The 23817-nt window shown below is 50.5% G+C and overlaps 1 protein-coding gene across 2 annotated transcripts in view; it reads right to left on the reverse strand.

The window, feature by feature from the left end:
• Positions 1-11587, reverse strand: part of ROR1 (receptor tyrosine kinase like orphan receptor 1) — a 90606-nt gene extending 79019 nt beyond the window's left edge. Inside the window, exon 1 of one of the 2 annotated variants that reach the window (XM_076073939.1) lies at positions 10831-11587. In XM_076073939.1, coding sequence (XP_075930054.1) covers positions 10831-10930 — 100 coding nt within the window. In that variant the 5' untranslated portion in view covers positions 10931-11587. The remainder of the gene's footprint in view (positions 1-10830) is intronic. The other variant, XM_032970949.2, reaches the window with a different exon arrangement.
• Positions 11588-23817: the final 12230 nt, after the last annotated feature.

Consider the following 23817-nt stretch of genomic DNA (forward strand, 5'->3'; position numbering starts at 1 on the left):
AGACAGAGACAAGGCGAGACAGAGACAAGGCGAGACAGACAGAGACAAGTGGAGACAGACAGAGACAAGTGGAGACAGACAGAGACAAGTGGAGACAGACAGAGACAAGTGGAGACAGACAGAGACAAGGCGAGACAGACAGAGACAAGGCGAGACAGAGACAAGTGGAGACAGACAGAGACAAGTGGAGACAGACAGAGACAAGTGGAGACAGACAGAGACAAGTGGAGACAGACAGAGACAAGTGGAGACAGAGACAAGTGGAGACAGACAGAGACAAGTGGAGACAGACAGAGACAAGTGGAGACAGAGACAAGTGGAGACAGACAGAGACAAGTGGAGACAGAGACAGAGACAAGTGGAGACAGAGACAAGTGGAGACAGACAGAGACAAGTGGAGACAGACAGAGACAAGGCGAGACAGAGACAAGGTGAGACAGACAGAGACACGTGGAGACAGACAGAGACAAGTGGAGACAGACAGAGACACGTGGAGACAGACAGAGACAAGTGGAGACAGACAGAGACAAGGCGAGACAGACAGAGACAAGTGGAGACAGAGACAAGTGGAGACAGACAGAGACAAGTGGAGACAGAGACAAGTGGAGACAGAGACAAGTGGAGACAGAGACAAGTGGAGACAGACAGAGACAAGTGGAGACAGAGACAGAGACAAGTGGAGACAGAGACAAGTGGAGACAGACAGAGACAAGTGGAGACAGAGACAGAGACAAGTGGAGACAGAGACAAGTGGAGACAGACAGAGACAAGTGGAGACAGACAGAGACAAGGCGAGACAGAGACAAGGTGAGACAGACAGAGACACGTGGAGACAGACAGAGACAAGTGGAGACAGAGACAAGTGGAGACAGACAGAGACACGTGGAGACAGACAGAGACAAGTGGAGACAGACAGAGACAAGGCGAGACAGACAGAGACAAGTGGAGACAGAGACAAGTGGAGACAGACAGAGACAAGTGGAGACAGAGACAAGTGGAGACAGAGACAAGTGGAGACAGAGACAAGTGGAGACAGACAGAGACAAGTGGAGACAGAGACAGAGACAAGTGGAGACAGAGACAAGTGGAGACAGACAGAGACAAGTGGAGACAGAGACAGAGACAAGTGGAGACAGAGACAAGTGGAGACAGACAGAGACAAGTGGAGACAGACAGAGACAAGGCGAGACAGAGACAAGGTGAGACAGACAGAGACACGTGGAGACAGACAGAGACAAGTGGAGACAGAGACAAGTGGAGACAGACAGAGACACGTGGAGACAGACAGAGACAAGTGGAGACAGACAGAGACAAGGCGAGACAGACAGAGACAAGGCGAGACAGACAGAGACAAGGCGAGACAGACAGAGACAAGGCGAGACAGACAGAGACAAGTGGAGACAGACAGAGACACGTGGAGACAGACAGAGACAAGGCGAGACAGAGACAAGGCGAGACAGACAGAGACAAGTGGAGACAGACAGAGACAAGTGGAGACAGACAGAGACAAGGCGAGACAGACAGAGACAAGTGGAGACAGACAGAGACACGTGGAGACAGACAGAGACAAGGCGAGACAGAGACAAGGCGAGACAGACAGAGACAAGTGGAGACAGACAGAGACAAGTGGAGACAGACAGAGACAAGTGGAGACAGACAGAGACAAGTGGAGACAGACAGAGACAAGGCGAGACAGACAGAGACAAGGCGAGACAGAGACAAGTGGAGACAGACAGAGACAAGTGGAGACAGACAGAGACAAGTGGAGACAGACAGAGACAAGTGGAGACAGACAGAGACAAGTGGAGACAGACAGAGACAAGTGGAGACAGAGACAAGTGGAGACAGAGACAAGTGGAGACAGACAGAGACAAGGCGAGACAGAGACAGAGACAAGTGGAGACAGACAGAGACAAGGCGAGACAGAGACAAGTGGAGACAGACAGAGACAAGTGGAGACAGACAGAGACAAGGTGAGACAGAGACAGAGACAAGTGGAGACAGACAGAGACAAGGTGAGACAGAGACAAGTGGAGACAGACAGAGACAAGTGGAGACAGACAGAGACAAGTGGAGACAGACAGAGACAAGGTGAGACAGAGACAGAGACAAGTGGAGACAGACAGAGACAAGGTGAGACAGAGACAAGGTGAGACAGAGACAGAGACAAGTGGAGACAGACAGAGACAAGGCGAGACAGAGACAGAGACAAGTGGAGACAGAGACAGAGACAAGGTGAGACAGAGAGAGACAGAGACAGAGACAAGTGGAGACAGACAGAGACAAGTGGAGACAGACAGAGACAAGGCGAGACAGAGACAGAGACAAGTGGAGACAGAGACAGAGACAAGGTGAGACAGAGAGAGACAGAGACAAGTGGAGACAGACAGAGACAAGTGGAGACAGACAGAGACAAGTGGAGACAGACAGAGACAAGGCTAGACAGAGACAGAGACAAGTGGAGACAGAGACAGAGACAAGGTGAGACAGAGAGAGACAGAGACAGAGACAAGTGGAGACAGACAGAGACAAGTGGAGACAGACAGAGACAAGGCGAGACAGAGACAAGTGGAGACAGACAGAGACAAGGCGAGACAGAGACAGAGACAAGGTGAGACAGACAAGGTGAGACAGAGACAAGGCGAGACAGAGACAGAGACAAGTGGAGACAGACAGAGACAAGTGGAGACAGACAGAGACAAGGTGAGACAGAGACAAGTGGAGACAGAGACAAGTGGAGACAGAGACAAGTGGAGACAGACAGAGACAAGGTGAGACAGAGACAAGTGGAGACAGAGACAAGTGGAGACAGAGACAAGTGGAGACAGAGACAAGTGGAGACAGACAGAGACAAGGCGAGACAGACAGAGACAAGGCGAGACAGAGACAAGTGGAGACAGACAGAGACAAGTGGAGACAGACAGAGACAAGTGGAGACAGACAGAGACAAGTGGAGACAGACAGAGACAAGTGGAGACAGACAGAGACAAGTGGAGACAGACAGAGACAAGTGGAGACAGAGACAAGTGGAGACAGACAGAGACAAGGCGAGACAGAGACAGAGACAAGTGGAGACAGACAGAGACAAGGCGAGACAGAGACAAGTGGAGACAGACAGAGACAAGTGGAGACAGACAGAGACAAGGTGAGACAGAGACAGAGACAAGTGGAGACAGACAGAGACAAGGTGAGACAGAGACAAGGTGAGACAGAGACAAGTGGAGACAGACAGAGACAAGGCGAGACAGAGACAGAGACAAGTGGAGACAGAGACAGAGACAAGGTGAGACAGAGAGAGACAGAGACAGAGACAAGTGGAGACAGACAGAGACAAGTGGAGACAGACAGAGACAAGGCGAGACAGAGACAGAGACAAGTGGAGACAGAGACAGAGACAAGGTGAGACAGAGAGAGACAGAGACAGAGACAAGTGGAGACAGACAGAGACAAGTGGAGACAGACAGAGACATTGGAGACAGACAGAGACAAGGCGAGACAGAGACAGAGACAAGTGGAGACAGAGACAGAGACAAGGTGAGACAGAGAGAGACAGAGACAGAGACAAGTGGAGACAGACAGAGACAAGTGGAGACAGACAGAGACAAGGCGAGACAGAGACAAGTGGAGACAGACAGAGACAAGGCGAGACAGAGACAGAGACAAGGTGAGACAGACAAGGTGAGACAGAGACAAGGCGAGACAGAGACAGAGACAAGTGGAGACAGACAGAGACAAGTGGAGACAGACAGAGACAAGTGGAGACAGAGACAAGTGGAGACAGACAGAGACAAGGCGAGACAGAGACAGAGACAAGTGGAGACAGACAGAGACAAGGCGAGACAGAGACAAGTGGAGACAGACAGAGACAAGTGGAGACAGACAGAGACAAGGTGAGACAGAGACAGAGACAAGTGGAGACAGACAGAGACAAGGTGAGACAGAGACAAGTGGAGACAGACAGAGACAAGTGGAGACAGACAGAGACAAGTGGAGACAGACAGAGACAAGGTGAGACAGAGACAGAGACAAGTGGAGACAGACAGAGACAAGGTGAGACAGAGACAAGGTGAGACAGAGACAGAGACAAGTGGAGACAGACAGAGACAAGGCGAGACAGAGACAGAGACAAGTGGAGACAGAGACAGAGACAAGGTGAGACAGAGAGAGACAGAGACAGAGACAAGTGGAGACAGACAGAGACAAGTGGAGACAGACAGAGACAAGGCGAGACAGAGACAGAGACAAGTGGAGACAGAGACAGAGACAAGGTGAGACAGAGAGAGACAGAGACAAGTGGAGACAGACAGAGACAAGTGGAGACAGACAGAGACAAGTGGAGACAGACAGAGACAAGGCTAGACAGAGACAGAGACAAGTGGAGACAGAGACAGAGACAAGGTGAGACAGAGAGAGACAGAGACAGAGACAAGTGGAGACAGACAGAGACAAGTGGAGACAGACAGAGACAAGGCGAGACAGAGACAAGTGGAGACAGACAGAGACAAGGCGAGACAGAGACAGAGACAAGGTGAGACAGACAAGGTGAGACAGAGACAAGGCGAGACAGAGACAGAGACAAGTGGAGACAGACAGAGACAAGTGGAGACAGACAGAGACAAGGTGAGACAGAGACAAGTGGAGACAGAGACAAGTGGAGACAGAGACAAGTGGAGACAGACAGAGACAAGGTGAGACAGAGACAAGTGGAGACAGAGACAAGTGGAGACAGAGACAAGTGGAGACAGACAGAGACAAGGCGAGACAGACAGAGACAAGGCGAGACAGAGACAAGTGGAGACAGACAGAGACAAGTGGAGACAGACAGAGACAAGTGGAGACAGACAGAGACAAGTGGAGACAGACAGAGACAAGTGGAGACAGACAGAGACAAGTGGAGACAGACAGAGACAAGTGGAGACAGAGACAAGTGGAGACAGACAGAGACAAGGCGAGACAGAGACAGAGACAAGTGGAGACAGACAGAGACAAGGCGAGACAGAGACAAGTGGAGACAGACAGAGACAAGTGGAGACAGACAGAGACAAGGTGAGACAGAGACAGAGACAAGTGGAGACAGACAGAGACAAGGTGAGACAGAGACAAGGTGAGACAGAGACAGAGACAAGTGGAGACAGACAGAGACAAGGCGAGACAGAGACAGAGACAAGTGGAGACAGAGACAGAGACAAGGTGAGACAGAGAGAGACAGAGACAGAGACAAGTGGAGACAGACAGAGACAAGTGGAGACAGACAGAGACAAGGCGAGACAGAGACAGAGACAAGTGGAGACAGAGACAGAGACAAGGTGAGACAGAGAGAGACAGAGACAGAGACAAGTGGAGACAGACAGAGACAAGTGGAGACAGACAGAGACATTGGAGACAGACAGAGACAAGGCGAGACAGAGACAGAGACAAGTGGAGACAGAGACAGAGACAAGGTGAGACAGAGAGAGACAGAGACAGAGACAAGTGGAGACAGACAGAGACAAGTGGAGACAGACAGAGACAAGGCGAGACAGAGACAAGTGGAGACAGACAGAGACAAGGCGAGACAGAGACAGAGACAAGGTGAGACAGACAAGGTGAGACAGAGACAAGGCGAGACAGAGACAGAGACAAGTGGAGACAGACAGAGACAAGTGGAGACAGACAGAGACAAGGTGAGACAGAGACAAGTGGAGACAGAGACAAGTGGAGACAGAGACAAGTGGAGACAGACAGAGACAAGGTGAGACAGAGACAAGTGGAGACAGAGACAAGTGGAGACAGAGACAAGTGGAGACAGACAGAGACAAGGTGAGACAGAGACAAGTGGAGACAGAGACAAGAGGAGACAGAGACAAGTGGAGACAGACAGAGACAAGTGGAGACAGACAGAGACAAGAGGAGACAGAGACAAGGTGAGACAGACAGAGACAAGTGGAGACAGAGACAGAGACAAGTGGAGACAGACAGAGACAAGTGGAGACAAGTGGAGACAGACAGAGACAAGGTGAGACAGAGAGAGAGACAAGTGGAGACAGAGACAGAGACAAGGTGAGACAGAGACAAGTGGAGACAGAGACAAGGTGAGACAGAGACAAGTGGAGACAGAGACAAGAGGAGACAGAGACAGAGACAAGAGGAGACAGAGACAAGGTGAGACAGAGACAGAGACAAGGCGAGACAGACAGAGACAAGGTGAGACAGACAAGGGGAGACAGAGAGAGACAAGGCGAGACAGAGACAAGGCGAGACAGAGACAAGGCGAGACAGAGACAGAGACAAGGTGAGACAGAGACAAGGTGAGACAGAGACAGAGACAAGTGGAGACAGACAGAGACAAGTGGAGACAGAGACAAGGCGAGACAAGGCGAGACAGAGACAAGTGGAGACAGAGAGAGACAAGGTGAGACAAGGTGAGACAGACAGAGACAAGGCGAGACAGAGACAGAGACAAGGCGAGACAGACAGAGACAAGGTGAGACAGAGACAAGGCGAGACAGACAGAGACAAGGTGAGACAAGGTGAGACAGAGACAAGGTGAGACAGAGAGAGACAGAGACAGAGACAAGGCGAGACAGAGACAGAGACAAGGTGAGACAGAGACAGAGACAAGGTGAGACAGAGACAGAGACAAGGTGAGACAGAGACAAGTGGAGACAGAGACAAGTGGAGACAGAGAGAGACAAGTGGAGACAGAGAGAGACAAGTGGAGACAGAGAGAGACAAGTGGAGACAGAGACAGAGACAAGTGGAGACAGACAGAGACAAGTGGAGACAGACAGAGACAAGTGGAGACAGAGACAAGTGGAGACAGAGACAAGTGGAGACAAGGGGAGACAGAGACAGAGACAAGTGGAGACAGAGACAAGGTGAGACAGAGACAAGTGGAGACAGACAAGGTGAGACAGAGACAAGGTGAGACAGTCTTCCCGGGACGACACCACGCTGCACGGGTCTCGGCTCCTCCCGACCGGCGCGTCAAGGAACCTCGTCAAGGAACCTCGTCAAGGAACCTCGTCAAGGAACCTCGTCAAGGAACCTCGTCAAGGAACCTCGTCAAGGAACCTCGTCAAGGAACCTCGTCAAGGAACCTCGGCCAAGAGGCGAGGACCTCTCAAGTTTGGGACGAGTTCTCAGTTGTTTATTTTTGTTATAACTTCCGACGCGTGCGATCGACTCCCTCCTCTCTCTCTCTCAAGCCAATTGCCCGGCGTTGCCGAACGCCGCGCGTTGGTTCTGGTGCCACACTAGAAAAAAAAAGTCGATAACACCTTGGCTTTAAAATGTATAATAGGCGACGTTTCGGGCAATGGTCCTTAATATCAGAACCGACTAAAGTTTGTTTCAAATGTATAACTTTTATTTTTGCATAACCGGTAAGCAAATTTAAAAAAAACCCGGTAAAACCGGTTACCGATTTGCAATTTCTCGAGCAATTAACTGGGAAACGAGGGCAGCCTCGCCGTCGAGTGTAATCGTTGGCACACCGATTCGATTCCATCTGCCGGAGCGGCACGTCGAGACAACGGAGCAGAGTTTTTGTGTTTGTTTGTCCATTGCACCCCGAGCGGTATCAATGGTCAACCGGAGGCGTTGTTTCTCTGTGTGCCTATGTGTGTGCGTCTCTCTCTGTGTGTCTGTGTTATCTCTGTCTGCTTATGTGTCTGTCTATGTGTCTCCGTGTCTGTGTTTTGTCTCTCTCTCTTTCTCAAATTTAGCAATCTTTGGAGGAATGTTAAATCAACCAGGTAGGGTGTTGACTTTCATGTTAGCCGACTCTCTGTGTTGCGTTGCATTATATTTCTAAGTTTACTAGGTTTCATTCGTCCCTGATGATGATTGCTTGTGTTGCAATCGAAACGTCGTGTGCTATTATTTAATTCATTTTTTTCTGCTTTACTTTACCGAAAGGACCAAAAGAGTAATTCCTGTAGTCACGAAAGCTCCAAATCAAGTTTGGTCACCAACAGTTGAGAGTCATCCGGTCGGCACGGCGGTCGCTTGTGATGTGGGGGGCAAAGCGGTTGGGGGGGGTGTTGCTCCCCCCCCCCCCCCACCACCTCTGCCACGTCGTGCGGTCGACCCAAACGCCACTCCGAGGCTCCCATCTACCGGGAGGCCCCTTTCTGCCAGCGGTGGCGCGGCGCGAGCGATTGCGGTGCTGCGCTTGGACACGTCGACTGGACACACGTCGAGTGAGACGACGTCGACCGAGACGTCGACTGAGAAAGGGAAGAGCCACGTCGCGAACCACGCCGGTGACTTCGGTCGCCATGCGGTTTTTTTTTGTCCCGTCGATAAAAATTAGTCTGCTCACATCCACTCTGGGCAAACGGTTACTGTGCAGGTGAACCGTGCAGGTGAACCGTGCAGGTGAACCGTGCAGGTGAACCGTGCAGGTGAACCGGGCAGGTGAACCGTGTCAGTGAACCGTGCAAGTGAACCGTGCAGGTGAACCGTGTCAGTGAACCGTGCAGGTGAACCGTCTCAGTGAACCGTGCAAGTGAACCGTGCAGGTGAACGCTGCAAGTGAACTGGGATGCGGGGGGCACAACGCTTCGGGTGCGCGGCGCCGTTGTTCTGTGTCGTGACTCGGGCCACAGCACCCACCCCCACCACCCCCACCACCACCACCACCACCCCCACCACCACCACCCCCACCACCACCACCACCACCCCCACCACCCCCACCACCACCACCACCACCACCCCCACCACCACCACCACCACCACCACCCCCACCACCACTACCCCCACCACCACTACCTCCACCCCCACCACCACTACCTCCACCCCCACCACCACCCGGCGTGGTGAAGTATGGTCGCGTAACATCGAGTGCAGCAACAACAACGACAATCCACAACACAACACGAAGGGCGCACACCTTCCCGATCGCCACGCGAATTGACGGAACGTAGCAATCGTCCGGCTCTCTGTGGAGAGTTGGTGGCGTAGGACTACACTTTCGTCACTCTAGTCGAAAGTTTCCAGTTAGTAAATTACAAAGGTTCATATTTCCAGCCAACCCCCAAGTGTACGGTATTTATACATGTAAAAATTTCCCATGCAAATACAACAGCCACTTTGTAAATCCACTGCTGGATGAATGCCCGTCGAGCCGAGTCGTGGGGATTATTTGACCGTACACTTCGCCACGCTGGTTGGCCAGTGAAGGCCGTGGGGATACAATAAGACGCAGGGGGCATAGGGGTACAGTACAGTAAACACATTCATTAAGTCGCACTGCCATAGAATTCCCACCACGCAGCCTTTCCCTCCCACTATTTGACTAAGCGGTGGGTGGCATGGCCGTTTCCGCCATATCGAAGCACCAGGCTCCACCAGGCTTCACAAGGCTCCACCAGGCTCCACCAGGCTTCACAAGGCTCCACCAGGCTTCACAAGGCTCCACCAGGCTTCACAAGGCTCCACAAGGCTCCACCAGGCTCCACCAGGCTTCACAAGGCTCCACCAGGCTCCACCAGGCTTCACAAGGCTCCACCAGGCTTCACAAGGCTCCACCAGGCTTCACAAGGCTCCACCAGGCTTCACAAGGCTCCACCAGGCTTCACAAGGCTCCACCAGGCTTCACAAGGCTCCACCAGGCTTCACAAGGCTCCACCAGGCTTCACAAGGCTTCACCAGGCTCAAAGCCCTTGTCTATGAGGTCGAGGCTTGGCTAAAGTGGGGGACGCGTCCCGTGTGACGTTATATAGGAGTTTCACGCGTTGAAAGTGCGTCACAAAATCAGAATCGGATTTACTTAAACTGGGAGGAATCCGATAATCTATGAAGCTCTTTGTTCACAGATGGTGGCTGAGAAGGGATCACGTGACCGGGGGGACCAGGGTTCCCAGAACCCCCGTGCTTCTTAAGGGGGTAAATGCAGGGGGTGGCGCTAATGATTCATGGGAAAAAAATGATGCAAAAAATCTGCTTCATTTCAGACGCTAATAAATACGAACGTCAACGTAACGCCCCAACCTCATCTCTCACTTCTCTCTCTCGTTCTCAGCTCTCTTCTCATTCTCAGGACGCATCCATCTCCCGTCTACATCTCTTCTCTCATTCCACCGCATCTCTGCACACTTCTCTCGTCTGTATCTCCTCCGTCGCCTCGGGAGTTTCAACACCGAACGGGTCCGATGGATTGCCCCCCATCCCCGCTACCCGAATTTTTTTGCCACAGCGTTGGTAAATGGGGGGGGGGGGGGGGGGAGGTCCACACAATAATAGAGGCAGTGTTCAATCGGCAGGGACCCGGCGTTATTGTGCGAGCCGAGCATCGCGATTGAGAACAGTGGCGTTCCCTGTGTTGCCGCGTCGAGCGACTCCAACCGTACGCGCGCGTGCCCGACGTTTGTAAATTACGTTACAAACTCTTCTTTTCTTGGCGATGGGAGAGGGTGCAAACAATACAACATATCCGAGCGAATAGCGCATCAGCAATCACAACAGCGATGGGTTCAGACAAAGGGAACCGGCAGAATGCGGGGACTTCGCGCAGCTATCAAAGCTGGCGGCGTTTAACATTTTTTTTGGGAGTTGTTCGCTCGTGCAAACAAACTTCGGTTTCTAATGCTCGACGGCTGAACAATCCGATCGGAATCTTCGTCGCGCGCAAGCTCTCTTTGTCAATTCCACTGCTGGATGATGGCCTCTCCCACGCTTTGCGGGTCGTGGAGGCTATTCGACCATACCTCGCCACGCCGGTCACGCCTATCAAACAGCATCGCCAATAAGTGCAATCGTCAAGCGTAACAAAAAAAAACCACGCAAACGTTCAGCCACGCACCACCAGACCAGACCAACAAGCGCGCGCGTTCCCACAAAACTCACCCTGCGCTCCGACAGCTGCCCCCACCATCACCATCATCAGCACCTCCATCGCCACCATCATCACCATCCTCATCCGCAGCAGCAGCAACGGCGGTGGCATCAGTGTTCGGGCTCCTAGGGAGAGGCTATCTAGCCCGGCGCGTCGTGCCTCCCGTGTGCGTTCTGCATGGAGCTGGGGGGGGTGACGCGCGCAAACTGCCTCCGACCCCAGCCGTAGCCGCGCGCTCCGACTTTTGTTGTTGATCTTGCAATTAAGTTCGTCGTGGTATGAAGAGAGGTCCTCTGGTTTGCTGCCCCGCCCCCTTCACGCACCTCCCTGTCTGTCTCTCTCTCTCTCGGTTCGTTATCTCCGCAGAGAGACGGGCGAAGGCGATGGACAATGAAAAGACTACGGGGAGGCAAGCGCGTGTGTTGGTGCTGGGTCCGCGTGCACGGGAAGGTGATGCTCCCGTGAACCGGAGTGAATGAGCGTGTTGTTTCGGGTTTGGTTGAGTGGGGGTTGGGTCGAGTGGGGGGTGGGGAAGAGGTGAGCGGTGGTGGTGGTGAGGGGAGGAGATGAGAACTGGGGTGGAGTGGGTGGGGGGCATGCGATGCGTGGCGCGCCCTGTGTGGATCGTGAGCGCCCCCAAGGTAAACCTCCCCGCTTTGCGCTTCTGCTCAATGGCTTACGACGACGACAACAAACAGCAAGGCTGCCGCTGGCTGCTTTGCTGCTGCTGCTGTGCCTGCGCCATGCAATTCTGGGGTGGGGAAGGGAAGAGGGGATGATGGAGAGAGGGTGGGGGGAGAACAGCAGTGGATGAGTAGACAATTGAATGTGATTACCGCGTGCTCCCGATTATAGGGCGCGCATTCTTCCCTTATTCAAAAGGCTAGGGCGGTCGAGGCGGTTGGGGGGGGGCGTCTTATAATCCGGTAGGTGTGTGCGTATTATAGTCCGGTAGGGGTGTGCTGTACACGTGTGTGTGTGTGTGCGCGCAACCAAATTTGTAGAACTTCATTTGCACCGGGAGCACGTTGTTGTGCTGCGTCTTAGTTTCCGGAGCGTTCTGATGAATCTCGAAAAGACGGTAAATCGTTGCGTTCAGGCGGCAAGGGATTAAGTACACGCGTTCAACAAAGAGACAAAGACAAAGATCCCCAGTATAGCCTGGCACAGACTATTGGGGCAAGTGCTGTGAGCGAGCACCTATAAAGGCCGGCACGGCACGGGAAGGGGTCGCCTTTGTCTCCCCAGTGGCGATGTTTGCGCACCGCACCAGGTACACCCTTGAGGCTGAGCCGACCTAGGGGAGGCCCAGGACCGGTTCAGATCATCATCACCGGTGTTGGCCGTGAGCGGGCATCGAAACACACACACGCGTGCGTGTGACCAGGCTGCTTAAGGGATTCTTTAGCTCGAAAACAGCGAGATGATGATTATGGTGATGAGACTGTGGGGGGTTGGCGAGTCACGCCGCCGCCGCCGCCCCTCACTGCCCACCCGAGGCGTGGTGCACAAAGCCGTGGTGGCCTCTGTCGGGGTCGGGCTGGGGGTTGGTGGTGATGATGAGATGATGGGGTGTGTGTGTGCGTGTGTATGATGGGGGGTGTGTATGATGGGGTTTGTGTGTGATGGTGTGTGTATGATGGGGTGTGTATGTGTATGATGGTGTGTGCATAAGCGGGAGTGTAGCGGTGAACGCGCTGCGCTACGAACCTAGCGACCCGAGTTCGATTCCCAATCATGGCCAACACCAGTGACGATTATAATCGATCTGATACGGATCTGGGCCATCCCCTATGTCGACTCAGCCTAAAATGTATACCTGGTGCGGTGTGTAAGCATTGCCACTAGGAAGACAAAGGCGTTCAGGCGTGGTGCTGGCCACCCACCCCCTCGTGTGCCGTGCCGGCCTTCATAGGTGCTCGCAAACAGCACTTGCCCCAACAGTCTGTTACAGCCTAAACATGAGGATCTTTGTCTAAGTCTTTGTATAATCGCCCAAATGCAATCGCTTTCTCCTGTTAATTAGCCAATTCAACGGCAATTGAACAACACACAGCACACGCGTGTCCATGCAGGCCATTAAGCAATGACAATACACACACCCACTCATTGTGTTTTTTAATGCACGGGACACTGCTTTTTATAAGGAGTGATTTGGCCAATAACAGCGGGTAATCGAGCAGCATTTGCTTAACAAGCCCGCCTTTTGATGCAACCCAGAAAGTCAAGTGTATATATATTTTTTAACCAGTTGAGAACTCCATAAATGTTACAGCCGATCCAGAGTTTGCCTGCTTCAACAGTCAGGTTTGTCTACCTACTGACCTAACGTCTGACTTAACTGCTGACCTAACTGCTGACCTAAATCCTGACCTAACTGCTGATCTAACTCCTGACCTAACTGCTGACCTAACTGCTGACCTAACTCCTGACCTAACTGCTGACCTAAATCCTGACCTAACTGCTGATCTAACTCCTGGCCTAACTGCTGACCTAACTGCTGACCTAACTCCTGACCTAACTGCTGATCTAAATCCTGACCTAACTGCTGACCTAACTGCTGACCTAACTGCTGATCTAAATCCTGACCTAACTGCTGATCTAACTGCTGACCTAACTCCTGACCTAACTGCTGACCTAACTCCTGACATGACTGCTGACCTAACTGCTGACCTAACTCCTGACCTAACTGCTGACCTAACTCCTGACCTAACTGCTGATCTAACTGCTGACCTAACTCCTGACCTAACTGCTGACCGAGACACCAATGGACTGTTCGACTGAAACAGATCTTCCCTCAACTGTGGAGGCATAGAAAAAACCGAATATCTGATTCCGAATATGTAGTTATACCTGAAGAATCCGATGAGCTATAAAGCTCTTTTTCACAGATGTCCATTCGGGGCACGGGGTAAGACCGTTACAACAACAATCAGTTACACAACAACACGACAGTGTCCATACTCTTTGGTTCTATTCGGTAAAGTAACGTAGGTAAAAAATAGAACAACAAAAAAATTCACGACGTTTCGGCCACAACACAAGTGGCCTTCATCAGGTGAAGGGATCAAACTGTCCAGAGGACAGCGTTGGAGTGAAGAAAGCTAAGCGCAGGTCGCCTCCTTTTAAGCTGTGAGGGGGTAAACAGAAAACGCCTTGACAAAGGAAATTAGCATACAATGTACTACTGTGAAAGCTTGGAATTAGCATAAAATGATGTTACACCACCTAGGAAGTTTGGAATGCCAATACTTGAATAAATATACTGTACCATTGAAAATTAGTTTAATGTTTGGTTCGATTTAGAACATCTTTCCAATGGTTGCTTAATTTGAAACCATCTTCTCGGTTGAAATTGTGTCTGTTTGTAAATCTGAATTGCCTCGTGAACAAATCTCTGATAAAAACCAGTGGGTTTGCAAAGAACCTTGGCATCGGAGAAAATTATATCGTGATCACCCACAGCGTTGGAACAGTGATCAGCTACAGCTTAAAAGCTGTCCAGCTTAAAAGACGCTGCCATGCTTGGCAGGGTTCACTCAAGCGCTGTCTTCCGGACAGTCCTGTTTCTTCACCTGAGGAAGGCTACTTGTGTTGTGGCCGAAACGTCGTGATAATTTGATTGTTATTATTTTTATTATGTTTATCTCCATTCTACGTGGCTTTACCGAAAGAACCCAGAAGATGAATCCCTGCAGTCACGAAAGCTTTAAATCGAAACATCCCCATCCTACCAGACAAAGCCCACTGAGGTATTCACTTATTTTTTTCAAAAGCGACCTTGCCACAAATGAACCTCATGGCCGGGACCCCCGAGTTCCATAAGCCCCCGGCTCTTGCATAAACTGCGTTGCGACGTCATTTTATGTCTGTTGAAGGCGAACGATACTGCAATCTGTTCTTCTCGAAGAGCTCTACACGATGCGCTAATCGAAGTTTCAAAGGTTTTTTTTTTGAGGAATTCGTCCTCGCTGCTGCGCTTGGACGAGACGACAACAGAACGATCCGCGCCAGGCGGGACACGGCGTTTCAGTGCGGGGTGGGACGGAGTCGCCAAAAATAAAACAAAATAATTACGATTTTGACTTTATTTATTTGGGACCCCGGGGTCCCGCAATAAGGTTCAAATGATTGGCTTAACAAAATGGCACCATCGTTTGGACATTTATAGCAACACATGGGGGGTGGGGGGGATACTCTAATGCGTCTTATAATCCGGCCAATCTGGGTTACCCTTCGGGTGGTTGGGCAAGAGACACGGGTTGGTGGTGGTGGTGGGGGGCTGGTTTTGGGACGTTCTCTTCCTGCGGCCGGTGATGTCTCTCGCGATGAGACAGACGATGGGCGATCCCTCGTTCTCGTGCGCCTGGAACTCCGCACAGATGGCGAATTGCTCGCGATTTCACTAATTAGGGTGCGGCGTTAATTGGCTGCAGATGCGCCCCCCCCACCTCCATCACACCCCCCCCCCCCCCCGGTTCAGCCCCACGCGCTCCTCTGCGTAAGCGGGAAACACGAGTGTCGATTGAGGAAATACAAAAAGAAAGACACGCGAATTTCCACACGGCGACGTCGAGCTCTCGAGTGTTTTTTTTATAATTTAGATGATGATTGCTGCCACTTTGTCAAAATCCACCGATGGATGAAGACCTCCCTCCACGCAGTGTCGGTCCCGCGCCCGCCGTTTGACCATACTTCCCCGCGGTGGCTGGTGCGGATTTGTGAAGGTGGCGGGGGTGCTGCCCACGACTGGTTCAGATGTATTACTCTCCACTGGCGCTAGCCGTAGCGATGTGCTCACCCAGGGCGCTACTTACTCCCCACGTTCTCAGGCGCCTCGAGCTCCTTAAGAAGAGCCGTGGTAACGTCACGCCTCAACCTCGCAAGCGATCGCGTCTTCCCATTTCTCACCCGAAAACTTCGTAAATCCAGGAAACATTTTTTTGGAGACGAGTGGGCCCAGCGAGCGGTCCGCGCGCGGTGTGAACTCGGCAGCGTGCCGCTAATTGAACGTCTCACAACGTCGCCACGTGACCGAGTCCCAATTAAAAACCAACAACGCCTCGGGGTCAAACTTCTGCTGTCCCCACCCCCTCCTCCTCCACCCCCCCCCCCCCCCCCCATCGAGGACAAAAGGCTCCGCCGATTACCCGCCACGACAAAGGTGGTGTTACTTGCGAAGTAATTAAACGAATGACAATACGAAGTCGATGTATGTCCATTAAGTGATATCGCCGTTTATTAGCCTCCCCCCTCCCCTGCCTCGCCAAAATGTGGTTGCCGCTCCCCGCCCAGCCACCCCCTTCGGCTACAGCATCACTGATTGATCGACGGAGTCTTTAACACTTAAAACAAAAGAAGATTCCCCATATATAACTGTGTCAATGTGCGTGTTGTTGTTGTTGTTACAAAGCTATTGCAGGTAATGACACCATGGATACAACCGTTCCTCTTTGGACGTGAGAATACATTCACCCTGCAGGGCTATTCTAACTTACAAGGCTCTACGGTGGCGAGATGTTTACTCCCTCGCCTGGTATACAGGAGGTTGTGGGTTCAATGCCAACCCTGACACCTGCTATATATTTGGAGTTTGCATGTTTTCCCCGTGGTCACGTGGGTTTTTCTCCAGGTCCCCTGGTGCTTCCCCTTCGTTGAGCTATCATTTGTGATGGCCAGGTCGCTTCTGAAAAGGAGCTTTATGTCTCAGAAGGCCTTACCTGGTAAAATAAAAATAGTTGAAGTTTTAAGTTTGTTTTAACTCCCATCGGACAATCCTAAAAATATCCGTCGACCGTCTGAGTGTTTATTAACAGTTCCCATATTTGCTACACAATTTGGATCAAAAGCATCTAATGTAACTGCTGCTCCAAAGTTTTGCAACCACCACCCAGTTTTGTCTCTTGGCATCTTCATTCTGCCAACTCTGCCCACGTTGACACTGTTCCAATAACATCTTCATTCTGCCAACTCTGTCCAAGTGGACACTGTTCCATTAACATCTTCATTCTGCCAACTCTGTCCACGTGGACACTGTTCCATTAACATCTTCATTCTGACAACTCTGTCCACGTGGACACTGTTCCATTAAAATCTTCATTCTGCCAACTCTGTCCACGTGGACACTGTTCCATTAAAATCTTCATTCTGCCAACTCTGTCCACGTTGACACTGTTCCATTAACATCTTCATTCTGTCAACTCTGTCCACGTGGACACTGTTCCATTAACATCTTCATTCTGCAACTCTGTCCACGTTGACACTGTTCCATTAAAATCTTCATTCTGTCAACTCTGTCCACGTGGACACTGTTCCATTAACATCTTCATTCTGCCAACTCTGTTCACGTTGACACTGTTCCATTAAAATCTTCATTCTGCCAACTCTGTCCACGTGGACACTGTTCCATTAACATCTTCATTCTGCCGACTCTGTCCACGTGGACACTGTTCCATTAACATCTTCATTCTGCCAACTCTGTCCACGTTGACACTGTTCCATTAAAATCTTCATTCTGCCAACTCTGTCCACGTGGACACTGTTCCATTAAAATCTTCATTCTGCCAACTCTGTCCACGTTGACACTGTTCCATTAACATCTTCATTCTGCCAACTCTGTCCACGTGGACACTGCTCCATTAAAATCTTCATCCTGCCAACTCTGTCCACGTGGACACTGTTCCATTAAAATCTTCATTCTGGCAACTCTGTTCACGTGGACACTGTTCCATTAACATCTTCATTCTGCCAACTCTGTCCACGTGGACACTGTTCCATTAACATCTTCATCCTGCCAACTCTGTCCACGTTGACACTGTTCCATTAAAATCTTCATTCTGCCAACTCTGTCCACGTGGACACTGTTCCATTAAAATCTTCATTCTGACAACTCTGTCCACGTTGACACTGTTCCATTAACATCTTCATTCTGCCAACTCTGTCCACGTGGACACTGCTCCATTAAAATCTTCATTCTGCCAATTCTGTCCACGTTGACACTGTTCCATTAACATCTTCATCCTGCCAACTCTGTCCACGTGGACACTGTTCCATTAAAATCTTCATTCTGGCAACTCTGTCCACGTGGACACTGTTCCATTAACATCTTCATTCTGGCAACTCTGTCCACGTGGACACTGTTCCATTAACATCTTCATTCTGCCAACTCTGTCCACGTTGACACTGTTCCATTAACATCTTCATTCTGGCAACTCTGTCCACGTTGACACTGTTCCATTAAAATCTTCATTCTGGCAACGCTGTCCACGTTGACACTGTTCCATTAACATCTTCATTCTGCAAACTCTGTCCACGTGGACACTGTTCCATTAAAATCTTCATTCTGGCAACTCTGTCCACGTGGACACTGTTCCATTAACATCTTCATTCTGCCAACTCTGTCCACGTGGACACTGTTCCATTAAAATCTTCATTCTGGCAACTCTGTCCACGTGGACACTGTTCCATTAACATCTTCATTCTGCCAACTCTGTCCACGTGGACACTGTTCCATTAAAATCTTCATTCTGACAACTCTGTCCACGTTGACACTGTTCCATTAACATCTTCATTCTGCCAACTCTGTCCACGTGGACACTGCTCCATTAAAATCTTCATTCTGCCAATTCTGTCCACGTTGACACTGTTCCATTAACATCTTCATCCTGCCAACTCTGTCCACGTGGACACTGTTCCATTAAAATCTTCATTCTGGCAACTCTGTCCACGTGGACACTGTTCCATTAACATCTTCATTCTGGCAACTCTGTCCACGTGGACACTGTTCCATTAACATCTTCATTCTGCCAACTCTGTCCACGTTGACACTGTTCCATTAACATCTTCATTCTGGCAACTCTGTCCACGTTGACACTGTTCCATTAAAATCTTCATTCTGGCAACGCTGTCCACGTTGACACTGTTCCATTAACATCTTCATTCTGCAAACTCTGTCCACGTGGACACTGTTCCATTAAAATCTTCATTCTGGCAACTCTGTCCACGTGGACACTGTTCCATTAACATCTTCATTCTGCCAACTCTGTCCACGTGGACACTGTTCCATTAAAATCTTCATTCTGGCAACTCTGTCCACGTGGACACTGTTCCATTAACATCTTCATTCTGCGAACTCTGTCCACGTGGACACTGTTCCATTAACATCTTCATTCTGGCAACTCTGTCCACGTTGACACTGTTCCATTAAAATCTTCATTCTGCCAACTCTGTCCACGTGGACACTGTTCCATTAACATCTTCATTCTGCCAACTCTGTCCACGTTGACACTGTTCCATTAACATCTTAATTCTGCCAACTCTGTTCACGTTGACACTGTTCCATTAAAATCTTCATTCTGCCAACTCTGTCCACGTGGACACTGTTCCATTAAAATCTTCATTCTGACAACTCTGTCCACGTTGACACTGTTCCATTAACATCTTCATTCTGCCAACTCTGTTCACGTTGACACTGTTCCATTAACATCTTCATTCTGCCAACTCTGTCCACGTGGACACTGTTCCATTAACATTTTCATTCTGACAATTCTGTCCACGTTGACACTGTTCCATTAAAATCTTCATCCTGCCAACTCTGTCCACGTGGACACTGTTCCATTAAAATCTTCATTCTGCCAACTCTGTCGACGTTGACACTGTTCCATTAAAATCTTCATTCTGCCAACTCTGTTCACGTTGACACTGTTCCATTAAAATCTTCATTCTGCCAACTCTGTCCACGTGGACACTGTTCCATTAACATCTTCATTCTGCCAACTCTGTCCACGTGGACACTGTTCCATTAACATCTTCATTCTGCCAACTCTGTTCACGTTGACACTGTTCCATTAAAATCTTCATTCTGCCAACTCTGTCCACGTGGACACTGTTCCATTAAAATCAGTGAAGTTTAAGCGCGAATGTTATTTTACACTATAGTCACTATTATTAAGTTTGGTCGCTTTTAAATTCTGTAATTACGGAATGCTTTGATGTTGTCTGCCGGCCAAGTGGCCCTTGAATAAAATAGCTTCTTAGCTCTACGGGCTTTACTGAGTGGGAACTACACTCCTGGTTCTCAATTCCCATGGTTCTCATTCCCATTGGCGAAATGGTATACTGCTCTCAAACCATGGCACGAACACGGATGTTTTCGCAACGAAGCACCGAGGAGGAAGACGCGGAGTAGAGAACACACACACACACCGGATGCAACAGCCATAATGACTACTGTGGAAACTAAGTGCGATGGGGTGGCCAGGTGAGGATGGTGGCCGGTGGTGCGAGACTCGAAACATCAATGTGAACATTACCCATAAACGGCTGGGATTATTTGCTCACAAACAGAATGCTTCTTTATTTTGTAAGTGTTTTGCCATTTTTTTTTTTATATCCCGATCGTGCAATCGGCGTCCCTGAGAACGCTGCGACCCCTATCCGCCGTAGGGGAAACGCCACCGCGGAAGGGGACATCGCAGAACTACCTCTGAGATTTCCCTTCAAGTGACTTGTGGTCTACGACATAGGGGGCGCGGCGATTTCCTGTTTGTAGATCTGATTGTGGCAAAGAAAAAACTAAAAAGAAATTACTCTGCTGGGTGGGAACACGTGTGCAGCAGGATGGAGGAGGAGGGGCCGATTGCAGAGACAGGGTTGGGGTTAGGCGACCGAGAGGAAGAGAAGACCCAAGAGCAGATGGTGGGATGAAGACTGTCAGAGCAGAGCTCTGGGGTCGCGCGTGCACCGTGGAGCAGCTGTTGTGGAATCTGGCCGAGGGGAGGAAGCGTTGGCGATTTGGCAGTGGTGGCGGCATCAACGGCTTCGGCCACGATCTTGAATAACAACGCGAATGTATTATTTTACTCTGACTGTTGAGCAATCGTCCAAGCATTCTGCCATTTGGTGGGTGGGTGGTGGGCATGCCCCCCCCCTCCATCCCCGGTCCCACCACCAACTTCCCCGTCTCCCAGCGCCACGTAGCACTAATCACCCAATTGGCTTCATTACAGCACGAACAACGTCGGCTAAAAATAGGCGCCGTGCCCGCAATGTGCATCTCATTAGGGTAATTGTAACGAGCGACGTGTGTTTACCTTTGCACGTTCTTATACGGCTCCCTCTCCACGTGGAACAGTTTACGCACTCGCAGCCACAACCTCCCCTCTTCCCCCTGCATACCTACACACACACACCGCTGCCGGTGTAAAGGGGTTCGGATCGGCACCACCCCTGGAAAATCCCTCCCGCCCCCCCCCCCGGGATGGATCTTCATCCAGGCTGCGTGGGGGAGCGGTGGCGCAGTGGTTAGCGCCGTCGCCCTACTTAGCCGGCGGACGCCGAGTTCAAATTTCCGGCCCACGGTCAACTTGGTGAGATGACAGAGGATAGATGGACGAGATTACAGAGTGGTAAGCGAGATAACAGCAGAGAGTAGTTGCATGCGAATAATGTCGAAAGAGGTGGTGAGATGAGAGAAGATGTAGATGGAAGAGACGGATGTCGTAAAACTGAGAGAGACGTGGACAAGAGGCGATTACGTACGTTGAACTTCTTTCGTACCGTACATATACAACCGTGCTGATCGGAGGTGCGGGTGAAGGACAATAAGCTAAACACAAAAAGCAGTTCTAAAGAAATGAGTTTTCAATCGAGGTGACTTAAAAGTGCGTAGCTCAAGTGGCATCTTAACATCGGAAGGAAGCGCGTTCCAGACGCTGCGAGGGTGATGCGGTTGCGATAGATTCCCTTTGTTAGCGTCTGAATTCACGTTGATGTTTGTTCACCCCAGCGTAGGAGGTCGTCCATTCTCCTGTGCTGCTCCAACTGTCTAAAACTCCCTTCCTCACACCAGCCATCCGTGCTGTCGAATCCCTGACCTCTGTTCAAGCCCCCTGGCTCACGACAATTGCTTTGTTTTCCTCGATCTCGTCTCGCCGGTTCTCTACACCGTGGTCGCGTTTACACGCCACGTGAATCCACATTGTGTGTTGCATAAACCTACACAGCGACCCATATACCCACATAGCGACTCGTATACTTACACAGCGACACATATACTCACGTAGCGACCCCGTAGACTTACACAGACACATGTAGACTTACACAGAGTTCCATAGACTCTCATGGAGACCCAACGGCGAGGAGGTGTGACTGCGGTGCTGTGCAGCAAACAGCGGACCACCACCGCTGCTTTCGGCGTGATAATGGCCACGCCAAAGTAATTCGCCAAACTGGACCAGAATCGAGCGAATCGAAGATTGCCACCTGTCCCGGTTTGAACCGGGACAGGTGGCAACCCCCGATGCGCTGTCCCGGTTTGACCGGGGCAGTCCGGAAAATGATATCAGTAAATTTTGACTTAAAAACTTTCGTGACTGCAGGAATTCATATTCTTTGGAGCTTTCGGTAAAGGCACGCGATCGCTTGTGTTGTGATCGAAACGTCGTGGTTATTTTTTACATTAACTGTTATTTGTTTCTATCTGCGTGACTTTACCGAAAGATCCAAAGAATATGAAGAATTATATCAGTGTTCGGGTGGCAGGGTTTGCTTCGTACCGAGGTCTGGTGGCATTGTGTTGCGTTTTATTCCGGTAAACTGCACAGTTGTGTGCTCAGTCTAGCGCTGACTGATGTGTGCGGGCCCTGGTCTACAGTGGCTAATGCGGCGGGTTGAAGCTTTATTCTTCTTCTTCTTATGATAAAATCCAGCCTTAAATATACAACGATGCCGTTGCTATTCTTTCCCATGACATGTGCTTGAAGGAGACGCGATCAGTGACAGGTCCAACATCCGACCTCCTGACCCCCTCCCCCTCTTTGTGTCGAGCAATTACGTCCCATCTATCACCGGGGGAAACAGGCTGTTTGGCAGCCGCGAGGTTTTTTTTAAAAAAAGAAAAAAACTCCCCGCACACAACACACACACAAACTCGCACAGAGATCCTTGCGTGGCGCGAAGGAAAACAAAAACAGCGTCCCAAGGGGGCCCTGGGGGGAGGGGGGGAAGCGCTCGGGCACCGCGCACCAAATTCAACTTTTGGGCTCCTCAGGGGAATCATCCTGAGGAATGTCACTGTGCGTATCTACTGGACTGACTTGACTGACTGACGGCTGAGCCGCCTCGTTCCCATCGCAGGAACGTGGAGTTTCCACGGTGGTGGGCCGGGGGCTGTGAGCAGGAGTAGAGGGAATTGCACCGCGTACAAGCTCACTTGGAGCAGAAAAGCGTTTGTGACTTTTTATTTATTTTGCTCGGGAAAAAAAAAATCAAACATCTCTTGCAAGGGGGACCTGGGATTGGTCCTGCCTCAAGTATTTTTTTTTTAAATTCATCATTAAATGCATTTGTGCATTTTGCTAGTTCGGTACTGTACAGGTTTCTACGTATGTATTTTGAACTTCTTTCACTCTGTACGTAGTCAACCGTGCTGATCGGAGGTGCGGAGGAAGGACAACAAACTACGGGTGTTTATGTGAGTCTATGGGTGTCTGTGTGAGTCTATGTATGTGTATGTATGTTGAACTTCGTTCGCACTGTACGTAGCCAACTGTGCGAATCGGAGGTGCACGGGGAGCACAACAAACTATGGGTCTCTGTGTGAGTCTATGGGTTTCTTTGTGATTCTATGAGTCTCTGTGTGAGTTTATGGGTCTCTGAGTGAGTCTATGGGTCTCTGAGTGAGTCTGTGTATGTATGTTGAACTTCTTTCACACCGTACGTAGCCAACCCTGTTAATCGGAGGTGCGGGGGAAGGACATCAAAGTAAACACAACGCGCAATTCCTACTCGGAGAGGTAGTGTTGGTTCATCAGTCCGGGTGACAGCGTTTTACCTATGCAGGTGAGAAGCTGAGCACACGACCTGCGATCCAGAGGTCACAAGATTAAATTTTCACGGCGCGGCAGCTGAAACAATGGTGCAGGTTTTCTTAAATCCCCTCTGTCGCCTCCGTCCACCCACCCAGCAGTGTGCACGCGCATATTACACAGTTATTTTAT

The sequence above is a fragment of the Petromyzon marinus genome, chromosome 44 (genome assembly GCF_048934315.1).
Source record: "Petromyzon marinus isolate PM22_M1 ecotype Great Lakes invasive population chromosome 44, UKy_Petmar_22M1.pri1.0, whole genome shotgun sequence".
NCBI lineage: Eukaryota > Metazoa > Chordata > Hyperoartia > Petromyzontiformes > Petromyzontidae > Petromyzon > Petromyzon marinus.